Raw genomic sequence first — 21,847 nt, forward strand, 5'->3', positions numbered from 1 at the left:
CAAGTGCAGTCTGTCCCTGGTCTGTCTCCCTGGCTATGGGCCTTCCTTCTTTGCCTCTTAGCCTCAGACTGTTGGCAAAGTGTCTCTTCAAACTGGGAAAGGCCAGAGAAATCATAAAAGCAAACATAATTAGTCCTAGTCCCGTTTATCAAAAACGGAGTTAAGATACTAAATTACTAATAAAACATTTACAGTTCAACATAAAATATCAACATTTTTGACAGATTACATTAAGAAGGCTTGGAAATCACCAAAAGTAAAAATTTAGAAATTCCCTCTAGCACATCTGGAGCACACCAGATAATGAGAGACCTGCATCCTGGTGCCCTCCCTTGCATACGGCCTTCTGAAATAGCCCATTTCTAAAATCAGGAGTACCAGTGGGATACTGTGCTGAGGATGAAGAAACATGCCAAAGGGGAGGAGTGCCAAAAGATCTGGAATGTTCATTTTGTACACGGTACGTTCACAGCTGTGCAATACCTGCAAGGAGGGGGAGGGGCATGAGAAAAACACTAAGATCCAAGCTAACACACGAGCGATTCTGAGGATCCAACCCTTGTGAAAACTGAACACACCCCTAGGGCCCTAGACTCCCTGGCACATTCTGGGGGGGGAGACAAGCATAACGTGCACTCAAAGTGCTGCTGAAGCCACCCCACTGGCCGATATGCAGTTAAAAAAAGGCACAGCACTGCCACTTGCCCATCAGAAATTCTAAGTGGCCAGAGACAACCAGGCAGGTAATTAAAGTCAAAGTTGGGCTATTAATACAGTTGCTGTCTCTGTCACTGACATCATTTCTCACTGGAGTTTCCATCCCCCTGGCGACCAATGCCACAGAACTGTTGCAATCTGAAGTCACTATATAGTCCTGCTTTTATAATCACCACTTCACATACCTGCTCACAAACACTCCTTTAGGCAAGCAAAGATAACACACTCTGCTTATTATAATAAAAATGGCCTTTCAAGGTTGATTAACTTCTCCCATTTCTTACGCACACCTGCAGTCTAACCTTCAGTGCTCCAAATCCTGGTCAGAGCAGCTCCCCATGGGTTGCCTGCCTTGTACAAGAAGCTATCTGCTCCCTAAGATAAGCTGCCATTCAAGTACGCTTTGTTTCCGAGACCTCGAGAGTCATGCTCTACCTGGCTCCCCACGTAAGTTAACCTTTATCTTTATTAGTCATAAAAATCATACCCCCCCAACCGCAGCATCATCCCACTAGCAGCATATATTTCCATGACAACTTAGCCAACCTTGCATATTCTTTCACAAAATATGTTAGGTTCTCTCACAAGCCCATAATCTTCCAAGTAACCACACTATGACCACAGTACACTCAAGAACAGTCACATCATCCACGGTTAACAGTGTTGAATGCCAGCTGCTTTATCTGTCTGGACAGTACCCACACTAACAGTTCAACTATTTCTCCTTACAAGGCTCACAAGGAAGGCTGCCTGACCCAACATTCAGGCTCAACACATGGAAAATGACTGCATGGTAGGATTTTCTAATCAACCACAGTTAAATATTCCCTCAAGTATTGTTGTATCCTCCATTAAGTGGTTGTACCACAAGGGTACTTTACAACATCCATCTTTAAAAGAGTCAACTGAAAGGTTCCCAACACAGACAGAACATCAATGGTATTGGTCTTCAGTGGATGTATACAGTTTGCGTTTTAATCACTGATGTTCTACAAGGTCTGGGGCAAGGATATCTGATGATCTCACAAACCCACCCAGTTGCCAATACCACAGTTACACATAAAACTCAGACAAGTCACACCTTCTGAGGTGAAATAGGCGATGACCAGGAATAAAACCTTCCCAGAGGTGACACTCTCTTCCCTTATACATGTGCCTGGCACCCAATCTGATCTAAGTGCCAAGTTAAAATAATCTCATCCTCATGGGTTTAGTGGTTTTTAAGCTAGCGATTAGATCTCAGGAAGTCCACTACTGAAAAAAAATTGCCTTTCATAGTTAACTTTTAAATACATGATGTAAAATATATGCAACTGACAGGTGGAATAAAAAATCCTTTAAACATACACACCCTTCCTTCAAGAGGAAAACACGTTAGGAGTTAACTTTACTTATCATATTAAGAATACTGGTAAAACAAAGGTGTAATCAGGTGTACTGGTTAAAGATATTAACCTATGATCACCTGGTGGTCATGGAAGTGTTCTTGTACACACAGCAGTTGCTAAGGCACTGCTAATCATTACTTCAGTGCTTTGTCATCTAAACACCAATGATAAGTACTAAAAGTTTAAAGAAACAGAAGCATGATGAGCCCTTCATACTGTGATCAAGTTACGTTATACTAATGCTATCACTCTGAGCAGTATGGGAATGAACTAGGAAGCCAACATCTTGAACGGAAAAAGGGGCTCTATATACACAGATATAATTTGTGTTCACAGGGCAGTTAACGCTGATTATCTACATTCTCATATCCATAAGGACGCGGTTAAACAAGTAGGTCAGCTGAAGGACAATATAGGGGAGGAAAGATTGTGCCACAATTAAATCTCACCCAGTAAGAAGAGAATAGCTGCCAAGACACCAGACCTCTCCCTTAACGAACAAAAGTATCACAGACATTAAATCCCAACCCGATTCTCACTCCAGCCAGGAAACAATACTGTATATCTTAGCAGCAATTACATTTCTTAACATCCAGACTGGTGCAGAATTCTGGAAAAATGTGGGTTGTGAGAGCCGGTTTTGGATTGTGCTCCAGTAAGAGTAAGGTAGTTAGAGCAGCAAACGAGCTTATCAAACTTGGTAAGGTTGCTCCCCAGTTCCAAAAACATATCAGAAATACTTCCCAGAACAACTGAACTGCTCATTCCTTCACTATACCTCCCTCTCACTATGTCACCTCCATCTCTAGCCAGAAGTTCCTAGACCCATTCTATGCCTGTACTACAAAATAAGCAGGTTTTATTGTCCTTCGTTGCATTCCATGTCCTGCAAGATACTAGAGGAGGCAAGTAACAGAATCAAACTCATTTCAAAGCACATGTTGCAAAAATTATACCAACTTAGGATCAGCAGGCAATGTAAACACACTTTAGATGACGGGCATCGCATGTTGCCTCCCTAGGTAATTTATGTTCTTCAGGAATTAAACCGAGGTATTTTTCTATTGAAAACCTGCAACGGCTTTCTCCCCCATCCTCCATCCTCAGTAGTGACTCAAACCCTTTAAATAGTTATTGTTAAAAATAGAAATGGTCTGATAATTAAATGCAAAAATGAGCCAAGAAGGTGTCATACTTAAGTCAGTAAACACTTCAAGGTAATATCTAGTTAACATTAAGGCAAACAAGAGGGGAAAATAGCAATATAATGATTCAATTAGATTCTATAAGCTGTATTTTAATCAGTTTATAAGAGGCTTTTCAACAGCCACTTTCCTGGATAACTCTAAAAGTTGACAAAGAAGAGGATCTTCGCTAAACTGGAAAACAGGAATTCCTCTTTTCCCCTTCCACACCATGAATGCACCACAAATTGCAAACATGTGTGTGTGCAGGGATAGGGATACCACATCTTCTATGTGAGCTAGTAATCTGAGAATTTATTGACAAAGCTAAGCAAAGTCTTAGTAACTTTGTACTATCTATGAAGTTACACAGGAAGCCTCTTACCAAGTCTGATCATTGGTCCACCTAACTCTGTACTGTCAGCACAGAGTGGCAGCATTTCCAGGCAGGGAAGGAAAAATTCCTTCCTGAAACCCTCAGTCAAGCCTAAGAGCTCCTGAATCTATAGTCTCTTCTTTTTAACTGACCCCTTCACCACAGAGGGATTTAAAAGGTTACATTTTAAGATAAATCATATCAGCAAACTCTAGGTGACAGATCCCAAAGTCTCAGGGAGAGTTTGAGAACTGGCAGATACAATATTTGTGGGGCAGGGGAAGGGGCAGCAACACTTATCTGGGGGTTGTGACGAGAACAGGAAGTGTTCTTTTTTTCTTTTTCACAGAAGTTTGGAGCTGCTGGGAGAGCTGCAGAGGGGATGCTCCAGGGAGCCAAAGCAACCCCCAGGTAAGTGTAAAAAAACCCTTCCCTAACCAGAAGCAGCATGATCGTCCCATCATGTTACTACCATTGCTGTCACCCCACCCCTTAAGGGGGCAGAAGTACAGCTTCTCTGGCTGGGGCATCATGACACCCCAGTTTGGGAAACTCTGCAGTAGATAGTTCAAAGTAGCAGATGAAGAAAGAGTGGCATATTTCAGAGACAAGTTAGCTGAACAATGCAACGAAGGAGCAACTAAAACGAATCATGCCGTATTTTCAAGGGGAGCAGAAAGTTAACCACAAACCACCACAACAGTGGCTACCAAAAACCACAGGAAAGTTGAAATGCGCTTTCACTTCTGCTTTTTTTCTTTCTTTCTTATGATTCTTATGAGTTGCTACCAACTGCAGAATAACTCAGATTGAAAAAAGAATCAATTCAATGCACTGAAGGATTCAAAACATTTCAGAAATAGTACAGTCAAGGACTGAATGAAAGAGAAAACATGGAGAACAAGCAGTCTCTCTGCACTAAGCTAGAAAAGCAGCTGAAGTAAAAAGCAGAATTAACATTGTTTTCATGATGACATGAAAATCAGAACAACAATCTGATGGGAAAGCCACTTTGTGGCTTGCAGAAGTGCAAGTCACCAGATAAAAAGGGAACTTGGTACCCTGAACAGTTTTCAGCTTCTGTTATAGCTCCTATAGGATAAATGTCGGGCCTTGTTGTGTCCCGACATCCTCCATCACTAGCCCATTTTTGCCAAACACCATCTAATAGTGCAGTTTAATGCATATTTATCCACAATCAAAATCTGACTGTATACAATGGGACATACTCTCAGGGAAGCATGCATAGGACTGCATCTAATGGGTCAGGCCTATGTACGTCTACAGTAAGTCTCACTGACTTCAGTGAGGTTTACTCCTAGGTTTAGGTAAGTATGTACAGGATTGCAACCTAAGTTATCTATAAATGCAAATATTAAACAAAGTCTTTTAAGCAGATTTAAGCAGATTTATGCAAAGCAACATGTTTTGCACAACTTGCTCCCAGTTTTCATGGTACATAATATGCCTAGTCTCAACTACAACACCAAAACAACAAAAATTCATAAGACAAGGCACCAAGAAAGATTTTGGAAGCTGAGAATGTCTGCTCAAGCAACTGTCTGCTCACCCAAAAGACTGTTTACGGAAAACCAAACAGCAACTCCTGCCAAAACAAAGAGCATCAATAGCACCTTAGGACAGTGTTTCACAAACTATGGTTCAGGACCCAATAGGTGGGTCGTGAGCAAATTTCAGGTGGGTTCCGTTCATTTCAATATTTTACTTTTAATAAAGTAAACTTGATGCTACCACAGTACACGTCTGCATTTGGGAAAATGTTACAATCTATACTTTTAACAGGCTACCGTGTATATGTCTTGAACAATGAGAGTAAATGGGACTTATTCCTAGGTAAGTGTAGACAGGATTGCAGCCTAGGATTGTTAAAAATTTTCCTGCTTGATGACATCACTTCTGGTTATGACATCACTTCAGGTGAATCCTGACAGATTCTCCTTCTAAAAAGTGAGTCCCGGTGCGAACCACTGCCTTAATCTGTGGCCTGTTTTATCACACAGGTCTGGAATGGGAAACTGATTAACCATTTCCCTAGAACCAGCCACACAAAACCTTCCACATATTAAAACTCAACTCTCATGCCATTCTATCTCAAGTTACCAAAGAAGTCTCATTTCTGGAACAGCTTCAAGCTTGGGCTCTGGAGAGCAGCAGCCAATTACTGTTTCTGAGCACCTTAGCCACGGATTCACGTGTCCCTCCAAATGCTGCAAAAACCACCAAATGCTACACGGTAGAACCACTGAAAGCACAGTTGGGCAAACACTTTTCTTAATGCAACAATCTATCACCTGCTCCTGGCTTAAACAGAAAATAATCTGACTGTAAAGCATCAGCCTCAAGGCAGGAGAAAATCCTTGCTCCGTCACCATTCCCACCATGTAGCCTTGAGCAAGTCATTCAATCTAAGCCCAACTCCCTAGGGCTGCAGCAAGTGTGGACGGCAAATATTTTAAAGCTTTTGTACTGAAGAACGGCAGTATAAGGGACAGATAATACAGGACATTTTCAAAGTAATTGTACTTTCTCCATGAACATTTTCTGGCAAATGAAGAAAACAGAAGAAGAGACAGTGATCAAGCTTCTGCTGCTACAGAATGTACCAAGTTATCTAGTACTATGAGAGAAAAAGGACTGGACGGAGAAGGAGAAGAAAACAGATAGAGAATGTTGTTATAGTTGTGTATCCCTTGGATAACTATTGCCTCGTTTTGACAATACCGCATATTCCTTAAAGAACCTAGATAATTTTATCTCAGTGACCCATTACTGCATATGCTCCACATGGTATCATCTGTGAACCATGTATGAACAGGATGTTGGCAGTTGCAGCCAGCTCAAAGTCCAAACCCAAGTACTTCCCAGTAACACTGTAAGACTTCCTTGTTCAGAGTGAACTTTACCTGCTTAGCTCTGGATAAGCAGGTATGCAGTCCTTCTAAGCAGTTTTCATATAATCTGTATTGGCAACCTTCAGTCTCGAAAGACTATGGTATTGCGCTCTGAAAGGTGGTTCTGGCACAGCGTCTAGTGTGGCTGAAAAGGCCAATCCGGGAGTGACAATCCCTTCCACACCGGGAGCAAGTGCAGTCTGTCCCTGGTCTGTAACCAGTAAACTGCTGCTTCCCGTGTTGTGCCGACGCCGTATGGCGAAGTTGGAGTGTCCTCTCCAGTGCGCGAAGCCTGGGTAAAGAAGGTATGGAGGATAGGCTGTTACCCATGCAGCAAATCCCCCCTCTCCACGTCGCTGGAATGGTCCAATGGAAAGGCAGAAGCTAATACGGTTGGTTCCAGCGGCGTCGCAGGAGTTGCCAGAACGTGACTGTGTTCAGCCATGAACTGCCTAAGGGACTCCGGCTCCTGATTTTGCCTCGAGGTTGACTCCTGAAGCCTTTTCCACAACTGGATGTAGCCACAAGGCAGTGGAGGTTTGAGGTCAGAGTTTCCTTCTCTTAGATGAGCTGCCTTCCTAGGCTGACGAGTCCCATCTACCCGGTTTTCATATAATACTTTAACGAATATTCTGTTGAAGTCAAGTGTGTGTGTGTTTTTCAGCATCTTACGAAGATGGGGCATGCCTGAAACCAAAATATTTACTGGCAAACACAGCTAGAAAGAGGAAGCCTAAAGAGCCAATAGTGAGCTGTTAAACTTACGGTGCAAAGTGAGGTACATAAAAGTAGGCGAGACATGTTAAAGAAGGCAGTAGAAGGGGCAGGAAAGGTATGCAACAAAACTGGAGCAGCAGGAAAACAGATTACACTAGCAGGAGGTAGGAAGGGGCTCTGCAAAGTATAAGTCCCAAGCTCAAGATGCAAGTCTCAGGAACGGAAGAGCCACTTATGGAACCTGAAGGAACAGACCAATGTATGGATCACATACCGAGTATGTGCAAGCCATCGAGAAATGCTAGTGTAGAAATCACTGATGGGCAGCTAAGGTAGACAGCATGGCAGTACTAACTAGAAGGAAATACCAGCGATGAAGGCTGCTTGGACCCATTCTTCACAGCATCATCATCCAACACCTACATTATTAAAAATAGAAACCTCCCCTCTGGATACATTCTCAGCCTCTCAGGATCATTTCAGACGGATCAGTTACTCCTTAATAAACTTTTGCACATTCCCACAAACACTGAAATGCTTTTTACAATGATTGTGCCTGCAGAGCAGACAAGACACAGATAACTGCTGGAAAGTACGTTTGATTTTAAACAGCTCTTCCTCTTCCCATTTCTCATTAACAGGGCACACCCTCCTATAAGAAAAGTCCAAAGGTGCTTCATGTGGTATGTGAAAATGCCCTCTGACCACCTGCCAAGACAGTGAACTTCCCTTGTCATTCTGGGGCAATTCTAGTGCACTCCCAGTGCAAAGGAGGACAAGGCACCTGCTGCACTACTATTAAAGGCACAGAGTGAACTTATGAGATGTAGCTTCTCTCACTCCTGTGTGACAAGTTTCACTGGCTAAGGGAGTTGTCATGCAAGAGTGAAAGAAGCTAGGCCTGCTAAAACTCCTACTATTCTGCTGTTAAAGGTTACAGGAGCCTGGTCCCCTTTTGCATCTGGCCACCTTTAGGACTGAACTAGGAGAACAGAAGTTCTTCAGTTCAGTTCCAGTGTATTTCAAACAACAGTCTTAGCCAATGACTAGCTCCATAATCTTTTCAACAGTTGTAGCTAATAGGAGCCTGAGATTATACACAACGGAAGAATACTAGGTCAAATGGACAAGCAGATCCAACTCTCTTACTTGCACGTGAACGACTTTATCTCAAGGACTAGTGTTTAAAACACCACTGGGAGTTGCGTCGTCTACAATGTGAAATTTACGTATGAAAATGACTGCCATAAGATTTGGCAGTATCTTTAGATGGCTTTAGAGGGAGTTAAACAAGTTCACAGTCTCCTGGCACACACTGTGTGTCTGCAGACAGGACTATAATTTAAATATACATGTGCAATGCAGGCATACATCCAAATGTACGTATGTAAGTACGTACATATATGTACACACACCCAGCTATACTTAGAGAACTACAGCACGTTAGAAGTGCATATCTCTGGCTACAGATGAGCAGGCATGCTTGCCACCCTACAGTTAGAGAATTTATGTGAGGCTGTGCAGTGTCTGAGCGTGTGTCAGGCTCTGCTGGATCAGACCAAAGGGGGCCCATCTAGTCCAGCTTCCTGCATCTCACAGGGGCCCACCAGATGCCTCGGGGAGCACACAAGACAACAGATCCTGTTGCCACTCCCTTGCACCTGGCAGTCTGGGGTACCCTACTTCAAAAACCAGGAGGCTGCACATACCCAACACAGCTTGTAACCTGCAATGGACATTTCTTCCATCAATCTGACCAATCCTCTTTGAAAGGCATCTAGGCCAGACACCATCACCACACCCTGTGGCAAGAAGTTCCACATGTCAATTACGCGTTGGGTAAAGAAATATTTCCTTTCGTCTGTTCTCACTCTCCTGACACTTGATTTTAGTGGATGTCTCCTGGTTCTGGTGTTGTGTGAAAGGGAAAAAATTCCTCTATCCACAAAACATCCCACTATCCACCAGCCCAAGGAAGCCTCCGGGCTCAGTTCTCAGAGGCCACCAGATGCCTCAGGGAGTGTACAAGAGACCTGCATCCTGCTGCCACTCCCTTGTATCTGGCATTCTAAGGCAGCCTACTTCTTAAACCAGGAGGTTGCACATACCCCTCCTGGCTTGTAACCTGTGATGATAGACTTTTCCTCCAGAAACCTGTTCAAACCCCCTTTAAAGGCATCCAAGTCAGAGGCCATCACCGCACCCTGTGGCAAGGAGTTCCACGAACTTACAAGCTGGGTAAAGAAATATTTCCTTTTGCCTGTCCAGAGTCCCTTGCCACTCAGTCTGCTGCCTGGCTCTGGTGTGGCTTGGGAGTGAAAAGAACACCCAGCCCGGGAATATCCCCGTCCTCCAGCCCAGCGCGCCCAACATCTTCTTGCTTGCATTCCCCTTAGCAGCCCCTTTGCGTAACCCGGGGCCCTCCTACTGGTCCGGCCAGTCCTGCCAACGCCAGCCTCGCGAGGCACCCCAAGACAACCTGCCTCTTCCACCCCGAGGCCGTGCTTGGAGCAGTGCCCCAATTCTCCTGGCAAGGGCCCCGGGCCGGGAACCGCTGCTCCAGCCCGCCAAAGCCCCGAGGCCTGCCTCCCCCTCACCAGTACCTGCTCGCGGGAGCGGAGCCGCCTCGCCGCCCGCCAGCCGCAGCAGGAGGCAGAGCAGCCCCAGCGCGAGCTCCGGGGGCAGGAGCGGGAGCGGGCCCGGCCGCCTCCGCCGCCGCCTGCCGCGCATCCCGCCGCCGGTCCCCTCGCCCCTCAGCGCCGCCCGCGGCCCGGCGCGCTCCCGTCTCCCTCGGCCGGCGGGCTCGGCCCTCCCCGCATCGGCCGGGCGGCGGAACGGGGGGCAGGCCGCTCCCTCAGCCGGCGACAGCAGCAGCGTCCGCCACTCTCGCCGCCGCCGCCGCCATCTTCCGGGCTACCTGAGACTCCGGGGAGGAGCCCAAGCTGGACTGACAGGCCGCACCGCCAATCGCCGTCAGGTCCGCTCCCCGAGGGGAGGCGGGACTTGCAGGAGGTGGGCGGGGCCCGGAGACTGTGAACACCGGGCTGTGGCCAATCGGATGAGCCCAGAAACCTGTCACAGGTGGGGAGGGGGGGGTGGGACTGAGCAGAGATTGACAAAGGGATTAGCCAATAACAAACAAGCTTTTCATCTTCCCCCCCCTTCGGCTAAAGGTGTATAGTTGGAAAGCTCTGGTGCCTGTGAGTGGCAGACAGTTCCGCCAATCAGAGGCCTGAATGGTAGAGACAGGCGGTGCCAGGGGGAAGAAGATGCTCTGCAGGAGGAGCCACAGGGATACCTGGTGGTCCATGGCAAGTGAATCTGTGATTGACAGCCAGTTCCGCCAATCAGAGGTCTGAAAGGTGGGGAAAGGCGATAATGGGGGAAGAAGATGCTCTGCAGGAGGAGCCACAGGGATACCTGGTGATCCATGGCAAGGGGCTTTAGCACCGGGACCCACTTTTTAAAACAATGCTCTGTTGGGACCCACCCGAGTTTGCCAGACTTAAAAAAGGGGATCTAGAAATAAATAATATTCTTTTTAATTAATTAATTGCGATAAGTGTAAGTTTAAAAATGTATTTAAAATAAAAAACCCTCCCAAGCAGCTACTGATCTGTTTAAAAAAATTCCCCAAACATTCCAAAGGGGAGGAGTCCTTTTCAGTTACCCAGGAGTAGGCCCCATTAACTATCCTGTTAAAAGCATAGACATAGTTGCCTCTTCAAAGTACAGGTCTGTCACATTTCCCCAAATGCAGTCACGTACCAGGGTAGCATCAAGACTAATATATTAAAAATAAAATAAACATTGAAATGAATGGGGACCCACCTGAATATGGGCTTGCGACCCACCTAGTGAGTCCTGACCCACAGTTTGAGAAACACTGATCTATACAGTATCTGATTTTTCAACAGCCTCAGCAGTTAGAGCCGAATCCTGGGCTCGACGCGCCAGCTTACCGCTGGCACCATTAGGCCCATTTGCGAGGCTTACCGCCGGGTGAGCACCCGTGCTAGCAATCAAATTACTGATTGCATTTAAGTGTTGAGAGCAGTAAAGGGGGGGCCGGAGTACCAGACTGCTGTGTTCAAATTCTTACTCAGACATGAAATTCACCAAGTGTGACCTTGGTTCAGTCACCATCTCTCTGTCTATTCTACCTCACAGGTTTATTGTCAGAATAAAAAGGCAGGGGAAGGATCATATTTACTGTTTTGAGCTCCTTGGAACTAGGATAGGCTAGAAATGTAGTAAGAGTTCAGTTAGAAATGGTTACAGGTTGCCTCATCTTGGTCTCAGGCAGTTCCTTCCCCTAAAAAAATAAACAGATCCCACCATGGAAGTCCAGAGGCAGTAAAAACACCGCAGCCAACAACACCTGGGTTTGTCTAGACTTCTCAGCTCTTTTCATCTGAGGGTGTACTGAATATTCAATTTAACCGAAGGTGTGTTTCATCATGATGTAGACTTTCTCAGTCGATCCACCCAGGTTTATAAATCAGACTTGTCATAATGACACACCAATTCAAGCCAAACTGGTTTCTGAATCTTGTTTTGTTGATTTATTGCCCACCTTCTTGTATGGTCTTGGGCAGATTCCATCAATTTACAAGAGACAAATCTTTTCCCCATCTATGTCTGCAATCTAAAAAATGAAAAGACTTGAAAAGACCCAAGCCAGAACAACCTGAGACAAAGCTGAGCCTAAACAGGAACTGAATTAATTTTTTAAAAGAGTGTGGGTATGACTCCTTGACACACAAACCACAGTTCTGTAGAGGTGTGTCTGTTCCATGTTTCACAAATCAACATCAATGGCTCTTTCATTAAGAAAGATCATTTCAGCAATGTGATCATAGTATGTTGGCAACCTTCAGACTCGAAAGACTCTGGTATCGCGCTCTGAAAGGTGGTTCTGGCACAGCGTCTAGTGTGGCTAAAAAGGCCAATTCAGGAGTGACAATCCCTTCCACACTGGGAGCAAGTGCAGTCTGTCCCTGGTCTGTCTCCCTGGCTATGGGCCTTCCTTCTTTGCCTCAGACTGTCGGCCAAGTGTCTCTTCAAACTGGGAAAGGCCATGCTGCACAGCCTGCCTCCAAGTGGGCCGCTCAGAGGCCAGGGTTTCCCACCTGTTGAGGTCCACTCCTAAGGCCTTCAGATCCCTCTTGCAGATGTCCTTGTATCGCAGCTGTGGTCTACCTGTAGGGCGCTTTCCTTGCATGAGTTCTCTATAGAGGAGATCCTTTGGGATCCGGCCATCATCACAGATCATAGTTAGGAAGTGATTTGAGGTACATGGAACAGACTGCTCTGATGCATGTGATGGTTAAGACCATGAGCTCTTGACTAGTTATCAGGTATGAGATTGGTGGGTAGCAGCAAGCCATTATTCTCTCATCTAGTAGCAACAGCCATGTAAAGTAGATAAAGGTTACTGCCCCTATATTGGTGATGAGGGAATTGAGATTGAGAAGGAGCAGTGCTTTTTTTTGTGGGGGGAAAAAGGTGCAGGAAATCACAACTTGTTAATGTTTTATTTATTTATTTATTTATAAGCCATTTTTTTATTGGAGAATAAAATAAGAGCCCAATCCTAAGTATATCTACTCTGAAGTAAGTCTCGTTCTAGTCAATGGAGCTTACTCCCAGGAAAGTGCCTAGGATTGCAGCCTAAGAGCCCAATCCTATGCATGTCTACTCAGAAGTCCACTTTCGTGAATGGGGCTTACTGTGGATAGGATGGCAGCCTTAGAGTCCAATCCTGTGCCTGTCTGTTCTGCCTCTGTTTTGCTCCCCCCCTCCTGGAATGCCTCCGAAGGGGAGGGGCCCCTGCAGAAAGGTGCCGGAACTCCGTCCCCCCACGTTCCATTACAAAAAAAGCCCTGAGAAGGAGTGACCACCTAGTGAGTTTAGGGCAGAGATAGGAATTAAGAATCAAACTGGGGAGCAGAGCTCCATGTTAGATTTCTGAAAGCAAAATAATGGTATACAGTTATTTCACTTTAACATTCCCATATAATCTTCTCTAAAGTAAGTTCTCCTGGCTTTGATGGAGTTAAACTGTCAAGTGAATATGATTAGGATTGCACCCTTACTTTCCAGTTTATGATCCAGCAATAGGGAGGGGTGGATGAGGATGGGCTACTTCTTGGTGGGGGGATGCTTGTCCCTCTGACATCACCTATAGTTAGTTTTGAGCTGCAAAAACAGGAGAGTTAATAGCACTTCCCATATTACAGAAACTATGTTAAAACAAATTAACAGTGCAATCCTATGCATGTCTACCACGAGCCCTGTTGAGCCCCGTTGAGTTCAATGAGACTAACTTCAGGAATGAGGGTATAAGATTGCAGCCCAAAGGCTTCCAAAAGAGGTACGTTTACTAAAATACAAGTCAAGGGTGGGGGGAGTTACAAAAAATTGTGTTATCTAACTGAACAGCTGCATGTTTCTTAATTATTCACTGCTATCACCACTACCCTGCTTATGCCCCTGCTGTGAGTGGGAAGTGTTTAAAAATCTTTTTTTAGACAGGGTTAATTGGATCAAGTCAGAAAGTGGCATGTTTTACGTCTGATACATTTTTTCAATACTGATGGACACCATTCTCTGTGGGTGAGAAACAGGGTCCAGCACCTGAAAGAGGAAAACCAGAGAAAAAGTCAGATGCCCCTCTGGAATGCCACGATAGCCCCATGAGCAGTTCAACACTGTGATCTTGTGAGTGAATGAGTGCTACTGCTCATGTTGCGCATTTCCAGAAGTCCTTCTGTGTGGGAAGAAGTGTGAATGCCACAGGTAGAACACTGCAGGAAAAGACTTCACACGTGCATTTTTGCTGAGGGCAGCCACAACGACCCTGCAGCTGCAGGGCTCCCTAATTCCTTTACTTTTCTACCACTAAGCCTAGGTACATGTACATACACATGCGCAAGTTCTCCCCCATTTACCATACCATCATTTCCCTCTCCTTCCCCTCTTGTCAGCCCTGCATCTCTTTGTGGATTGGGAACCCCTTAGTCGGGCTGGCTTAAGACCTCATGATGCCTGAGGAGGCATGCCTAATCCTGTCCTCCCCCCCTCCGCACTCTCCTCCCCTCTATATTAATTATTTCTCTCTGTCCCTTTTCCAGCTAGGGAGTGGAAGGAGAAGCAGTGGAAACTAGTTGGCAGAGATAGGTATCCCACCATCTTCTGCCTGATGTGACTGCTTCATTTGGCCTCATGGGTGGGCCAGCACTGCCCCTCAAGGAAGGAAACTGGCCTCTCATCTGTTGCAAAGCACCACTGTGTACTGATAGTGCTATATAAATCATATTTTTAAAAACTTCGCTCATTCATGTCCTGCATTTCTTTTCAAATGAAGTCAACAGCATCAAAATACAATTCCTGATGTCACACTGGTGTGGTGAAGTAGCTGAGAGACAATGCTATGACTCAGGACTTCCTAGACTTGAAATTCACATCTCCCATGATTAACTAACTAGTGGTGCAATTTTATGCATGATTACTCAGAAGTAAGTCCTTTCATTCTTCCCCACCTACAATATGGGGATAATAATAGTTATCTGACAAGGTTGTTGTAAGGATTGCACCAAGATATGATGTGTGAGGGACTATGAACAACCAAAAGTGCTTCACTGGTTGTCCAATTAATCAAGGGCCACTTTTTACTCCACCAAAACAGCTTGCAATCAATCAACCTATCAAATGAATCAGTTCAGTACTACAGCTCTACTACTGCATTTCTCAGCCTCACCAGATTGTATAAAGCCAAACTGTTTTGAACTCATTGGAGAAATGTGGGATACAAATACAACAAGCACATACATAACTCTAAGAGGTATGTAACACAGAAAACAGTAAGTACACAATAAGAGCCAGTTCTTACATTTTTACAGATGGGCTCAAATCAGAAGGCTTCAAATTGGATTAAAGAAGTCAACAACTTGGGCTTTTAGGTGCAGAGCTGTTGTTTACAGCCCTTCTTTGGCTGCTTATGTGACAGCACATAATCCCAGCATCTCTCCCCAAGTCACTAATCGGGCTTGTTTCTAGACAGCATCTGGAAACAAGAGCCAAAGACAATGGCAGCTTTAAACAAAACAAAAATAAGATGCTGTTAACAAGCTGTTGTTAGGCTAGGAAAACAAAAGCCAAGGAGCAAAATCTAACACAGAGGAGAGAGAATCAACTCTCTGGAGGCAAAAAACTGACATTCAAGGTGGAAACTTAATGCTGATAAAAGCAAATTACTTTTTTAAAGTTTTGTTTTTTTTAACAGAAGAGAAAGATGTGTTTCTTCATTTAAACTAGTTACTTGTTCAATAAATGGCCTGAACACACATATGATACTTTGTCTTCATTCGTTTCTGTCCAGCAAGAGCTCATCTTGGTAGTTTGGTGCTCTGCAGGTCTGCCATGCTCTCTGTGGGAGGTGCACAGCACTTGCTGCCCAAGTGCTCAGAGTGGCAAGTGGAGAGAAGGTGGGCTCTTCTATCCGCCCCTGTGTCCATCTGGCTCCAAACTGGAGCCATTCTGCACATGGCGGTGGTGTCCCAAGATGGGGGGTGATGAATGGCATCATCATGTCAGCCTGCCCCCGGCCAGCCCAGCTATGCTACTGGAAGACTGGAAACATTCTCTCAGATCTACAGGTGTGCTTGTTCTATGGTTGAACTGTATACACGTGAGCACTGTTCAATGGTGCATGGCAGATCTGATTTGATGCCCCAATCAGTTTGAGGAATGTCCATTGGCTTAACTGCTCTGAAGTCACAGAGATTCTGGACAAACATTGGGCTAAGCAGCTGAGAGCTAAGGGAGATTGCTGGGATTCCTTGGGATCCATGAGAAACTGTTGATCAGAGTTAAACTGCACAGTCATTGCCCTTCTTGGTGCAGATCAAGTGAGCAATTTCAGACCCTTTCTATCCAAAGAGACAAACTACACAAATGATTTACAGCCCAATCCTATCCACACCTTCCTGGGAGTAAGCCTCATTGACTCTAATGGGACTTGCTTCTGCATAGACATGCACAGGATTGGTCTGTTAATCTGCTGACTTTCTGCTTAGGCACAATAATCGGTGGGGCTTTGCAGAGAGGTGGTACTTGGAGTAACGCATCCTTAATATAACATGGGGGGCAGCATTTATATCTGACAATAGGACGTGGTTCCTTTAAACATCAACAGCTTCCACAGAGGAGGTGGAGCTAGAAACTCTGAGAACAACTAGGGACCGTTGCTGAAACAGGGAAGGACCTTGCAGAGCTGCTCCCAATAGACGGCTCTCTGTTGGATGGTGCAAGGGCCTCACTCGGCACCAACCAGCTTCGTGTACCTCTCTTGCCCCAGGAACGTCCCCTCTCCTGTCACAGTTCTCACAAGCAAGCAGCCCATCGCTTCCCATTTTCTCTGAGACATTAAAACTGGGCAGGACAGCATGCGAAAGCAAGGGGGAGTTTCGGTGCATCTGATGCCTCTCTCAGAGTAACAATTTTTACATCTGAGTCATCTCCAGAACCATCTCCTCCGTGCAGAAATAGCTCCGCTTCCGTAGCAATTTCATGTTAAGTTACATCTCTAGAAGTTCAGCCTCTTCTTCCTCCGGCTTTTATTTCTTCACAATAAAGCAAAGCCTTGAGCTGGGTGTGCGAAATCAACTCTATTATTAGCACACACAGCCTTTGACCACCGTTCACTGAGTCACAGCCTCCATCTGCACGATCACGATCACCATTGTTTATCAGTGCTGTGCAGAAATGGTGACCTTTCTCAGCTTCCTCGAGGAGGTGTTTGATGATTAACTCAGCTATTCAGGGCCAAAGGAAATTGGATCAGAGATTTTCTCCAGGATCTCAAGATTGCTGTGGATCTGCCTGGGCTGGAGAGTTTTCAGGTTCAGTTAGTGTCTTCCCCATGTGGAGAGCTACTCCAACTGCAGCCTGGAACTGTCATTAGAGCAAAAGGCTTTCTGGGGCTCGGGACTGGTCCTACTGGCCCAGGTTGGCAATTGGATCCCTCTGAACAGGAACGGCTTCCTACTGGAGCAAGGCTCTGCTGCTTTTCCTTCTAGGACTCCAGCCAGGCTTCTTGACCCTGACTCCTGGCTTCATTTCTGGCTCCCTGATCCGGACTCCTGGCTCCCGGTCCTGAGTCACCCACAGTTGCTGCTTGCCGCGGTCCAGCCCAGGCACCTACACATGCCCACACTATTACATCCACTTGCAGCATCTGAAGCTGGTTGTGGCATGTCTCTGCTACGCCGTTTCTGGAAACGAGCATGCACTCAGGGCTTGAATTACAAGGGAGCCTGACCCCCTTGCCTTTTGTGCTGCCCCACAGCTACCATTTTTACATGGGAGCATCTGAAGGGAGGGGTGCAGGATCTGCTTAATTGTGATTTACAGATGCCGCAATATCAGAACGTGCCTTCACTGATGTGGAAGATTCCACCCTGTCATTTAGCAGCCATTCTGCAGCCCAGCCAAGCGAACTGAGATGTTAGAAAATGACACACATTTTATTTTCAGAAAGTGTCACTGTAAAATATCACACCTCCACTAACGCCTTTTTAAAATGCCTCTTCTCAGTCAGGCTCTGCCTGCAAAACTACAGGACGAGTTCACCTTGCTGCTTTACCCAGAAGGGTCAGGGCAGAGGCCCAGCACTGCTGCAACTGGGGGCACCAGCAGTGGCGCGTGTGCACATGTCAGAGTGAATGTGCAGTGGGTGGCACGTAACTCCCTTTCAAAGCCCTAAAGATAGATTGATTGCTTGGATTATCTCGTGCATTTGCAGATGGGGAGCGGACAAAGCTAACTGGCAGTTCCTCACGTGACTGGGATTTAGGAGGGGATCTACTGGATGCATTGATGGCATTTGAGGATTTAGGACCCTTTGCAAAGTGACAGCAGCTTCCATGGGTGTTTCTGGGCATGGAAAGGGAGCAATCTCCCACGAAACTTATCCAGTAGAGCCGAGGCCACTGGGTCATCTAGCCCAGTATCCTGTCTCCAACAGAAGCCGAGCCTGAATACTTCAGAGGGCGCAGGGCAATAATGGAGCAAACCGTTTCCTGTTGGTTTGCTCCTCACAGATTAGAGGTCATCACAGGAGCCAACTGACTGTCAGACCAGACTCCACCACCTCCAGCTATGTAGGCAGGCAGGCCAGGGGGCAGGAGCAAGGCAGCCAGTTAGAGCCAGGCCAAAAGCTCCTGGCACCTGTGGCAGGATGCCAAATGTCTTCTCCCCCTTACAGAGCAGTCCACCAGCCTTCACACCCCCTTCTGCATCCCGGATTTAAAAGGAAGAAGGGAACAGAGCGGATGAGAAAGTCTGGAGGAAAAGAGCTGCTTTAGCCCTCCACTCACCAGTCCTCCTCGCTCTTCTTCTCCGCCTCTCTTCCTGTTCCAGGCTAGGGAGCGGGAGGAGCAGAGACTGGCACTTCCCCAGCATAGAAGGGGTTCCACTTCAGGCGCCAGGGGTTCTTGAGACAGCCCTGCTCCGTGCGTGCACTAACACTGCCCCTGGAAGTGGAGCTGCTGGAGTGGGGCAAGTGCACCTGCTCACACAGCAGCAAGGGCCTGGGGGCTGGATTCTTAGTCATGCGCAAGGAGCAGTCAGGAGGCGAGGTCTGACCCCTGAGCTTGGCTTACGACAGGCACTGAATGTCTAGAGGGAGCCAAACTCTGAGGAAAGATCAAACACCTCACGCAATCCATATTTTAACAAGGCATCCCCAAAAGCGACAACACAGGCACACTGATATGTTCGGGGAGAGGGGCAAGAAAACAGGGATTGCTCCTGGAAAGTGGGATGAATGCAGTCAGTTCAGATGGTGCCCCAAGAGTATGTCTACTCCCAGACTGATGCTTGACTGGAGGGCATTAGATTGAGGGCACCACGGAAACTATAAACAATACACCAGGGTGTAGTCAACTTTTCAAAGGCATCTGAGCCAAGAAGCGGCTGGCTCAGCAGGAGGCAAACTGAGAAAATTTGCCTAGGGGCATACGGTCTTTCCCAAGGGCTGCTTGAGAGAGATTCACTCCCGAGATTCACTTCACTTTTTCACAATTCACAATTCACTTGTGATTCACAATTCACTTGAAGTGAAGAGATTCACTTCAAAGGCATCTGAGCCAAGAAGCAGCTGGCTCAGCAGGAGGCAAACTGAGAAATTTCCCTAGGGGTATATGGTCTTTCCCAAGGGCTGCTTGAGAGAGATTCACTCCCGAATTGGCCTTTTCAGCCACACTAGATGCTGTTCCAGAACCATCATTCAGAGCGCGACACCAGAGTCTTTCGAGACTGAAGGTTGCCAACAACAACAAGCTTGAGAGATAGCTTATAGCCTATTTTACATTAAGCCATTTCTGCCCAGTGTTGCATATACGCAACAGGGACCAAACGTGTACACCTGTGAACTGTGCAGAAATGAGTTAAGGCTACAATCATAGGGAAATTTACTTAGGAGTAAGACCTACTAAACACAGTGGGACTTCCTTCTGAGTAAACATACCTAGGCTAGTACTCTAATACCGCAATCCTATGCAAGTTTATGCAGAAGTACATCCTGTGGTGTTCAGTGGGGCCTACTCTCAGGAAATTGTGTACAGCAGTGCTGCTTAATATATATTTTGTATTCATCAGGGATATTTTTTTAATTCCCTGTTTCAATTTGTTTTCAACTATTGCAACCCACTCCAAGAGTGGGGGATGAAATGAATCAGATCTTTAAATGAAGGATTATATAATATAAATATATATTTATATAATATAAATATAATATTTCCCTGGGGGAAAGCCAACAGGAGCCGAAGGGCATCCAGTTCAGACGAGGGACAAGGATGGGGAGGTGAGAGAACAACAAGGTAAAGGCAGAGTAGGAGAAGAAATTGGGAATGGAAGCATGATGGGATGCAATAGACGGTTTGGCACAGTGAGAGGATGCGGGGACAAAGGAGCTAATAAGGAAAGGGAAAACATTGACATAGTGGGCATAACGGAAACCTGGTGGAATGCGGAGAATCAGTGGGATACCGCAATCCCGGGCTATAAACTCTACAGGAGGGACAGGCAGGGGCATGTTGGAGGTGGGGTGGCCGTTTATGTTAAGGAAGGGATAGAATCCAGCAAAGTAGAGATGGAAGGTGGGTCTGACTCCACCGTAGAATCTCTGTGGGTTAAATTACCAGGCTTGTGCAGCGATGTAATACTGGGGGCGTGCTATCGTCCTCCAGACCAGAAATCGGAAGGGGACCTTGAAATGAGGAAACAGATCAGGGAGGTGACAAGGAGGGAACGCATGGCCAGCAACATTAAGGGGAATAATAAAAGCTTCTTCAAATATTTTAGAAGCAGGAAACTCGGCAAAGAAGCAGTTGGCCCTCTGGATGGAGAGGGAGGGAAAGGGGAGATAAAAGGAGACTTAGAGATGGCAGAGAAATTGAATGAGTTCTTTGCATCTGTCTTCACGGCAGAAGACCTCAGGCAGATACTGCTGCCCAAACGGCCCCTCCTAACCAAGGTATTAAGTCAGACAGAGGTTAAAAGAGAAGATGTTTCAGATCTCATTGACAAATTAAAGATCAATAAGTCACCGGGCCCAGATGACATCCACCCAAGAATTATTAAGGAATTAAAGAATGAAGTTGCTGATCTCTTGACTAAAGCATGCAACTTGTCCCTCAAAACAGCCACGGTGCCAGAGGATTAGAGAATAGCAAATGTCATACCAATCTTTAAAGAGGGAAAGAGGGGGGGACCCGGGAAACTATAGGCCAGTCAGCTTAACATCTATACCATGTAAGATGGTGGAATGCCACATCAAAGATAGAATCTCAAAACACATAGACAAACAGGCCTTGCTGAGGGAGAGTCAGCATGGCTTCTGTAAGGGTAAGTCTTGCCTCACAAACCTTTTAGAATTCTTTGAAAAGGTCAACAGGCATGTGGATGCAGGAGAACCCGTGGACATTATATATCTGGACTTTCAGAAGGCGTTTGACACGGTCCCTCACCAAAGGCTACTGAAAAAACTCCACAGTCAGGGAATTAGAGGGCAGGTCCTCTCCTGGATTGAGAACTGGTTGGAGGTCAGGAAGCAGAGAGTGGGTGTCAATGGGCAATTTTCACAATGGAGAGAAGTGAAAAGCGGTGTGCCCCAAGGATCTGTCCTGGGACCGGTGCTTTTCAACCTCTTCATAAATGACCTGGAGACAGGGGTGAGCAGTGAGGTGGCTAAGTTTGCAGACGACACCAAACTTTTCCGAGTGGTGAAGACCAGAAGTGATTGTGAGGAGCTCCAGAAGAATCTCTCCAAACTGGCAGAATGGGCAGCAAAATGGCAGATGCGTTTCAATGTAAGTAAGTGTAAAGTCATGCACACTGGGGCAAAAAAATCAAAACTTCACATATAGGCCAATGGGTTCTGAGCTGCCTGTGACAGATCAGGAGAGAGATCTTGGGGTGGAGGTGGACAGGTCGATGAAAGTGTCGACCCAATGTGCGGCGGCAGTGAAGAAGACCAATTCTATGCTT

The 21,847-nt window shown here is 46.1% G+C and overlaps 1 protein-coding gene across 1 annotated transcript in view; it reads right to left on the reverse strand.

Moving 5' to 3' along the window:
- The window catches only part of LMTK2 (lemur tyrosine kinase 2), a 46,144-nt gene extending 36,120 nt beyond the window's left edge, over positions 1–10,024 (reverse strand). Inside the window, exon 1 of the mRNA XM_066640881.1 lies at positions 9,898–10,024. Coding sequence (XP_066496978.1) covers positions 9,898–10,024 — 127 coding nt within the window. The remainder of the gene's footprint in view (positions 1–9,897) is intronic.
- Between the last annotated feature and the right edge of the window lie 11,823 nt (positions 10,025–21,847).

This window comes from Tiliqua scincoides, chromosome 13 (assembly GCF_035046505.1).
Source record: "Tiliqua scincoides isolate rTilSci1 chromosome 13, rTilSci1.hap2, whole genome shotgun sequence".
NCBI classification, from domain to species: Eukaryota; Metazoa; Chordata; class Lepidosauria; order Squamata; family Scincidae; genus Tiliqua; species Tiliqua scincoides.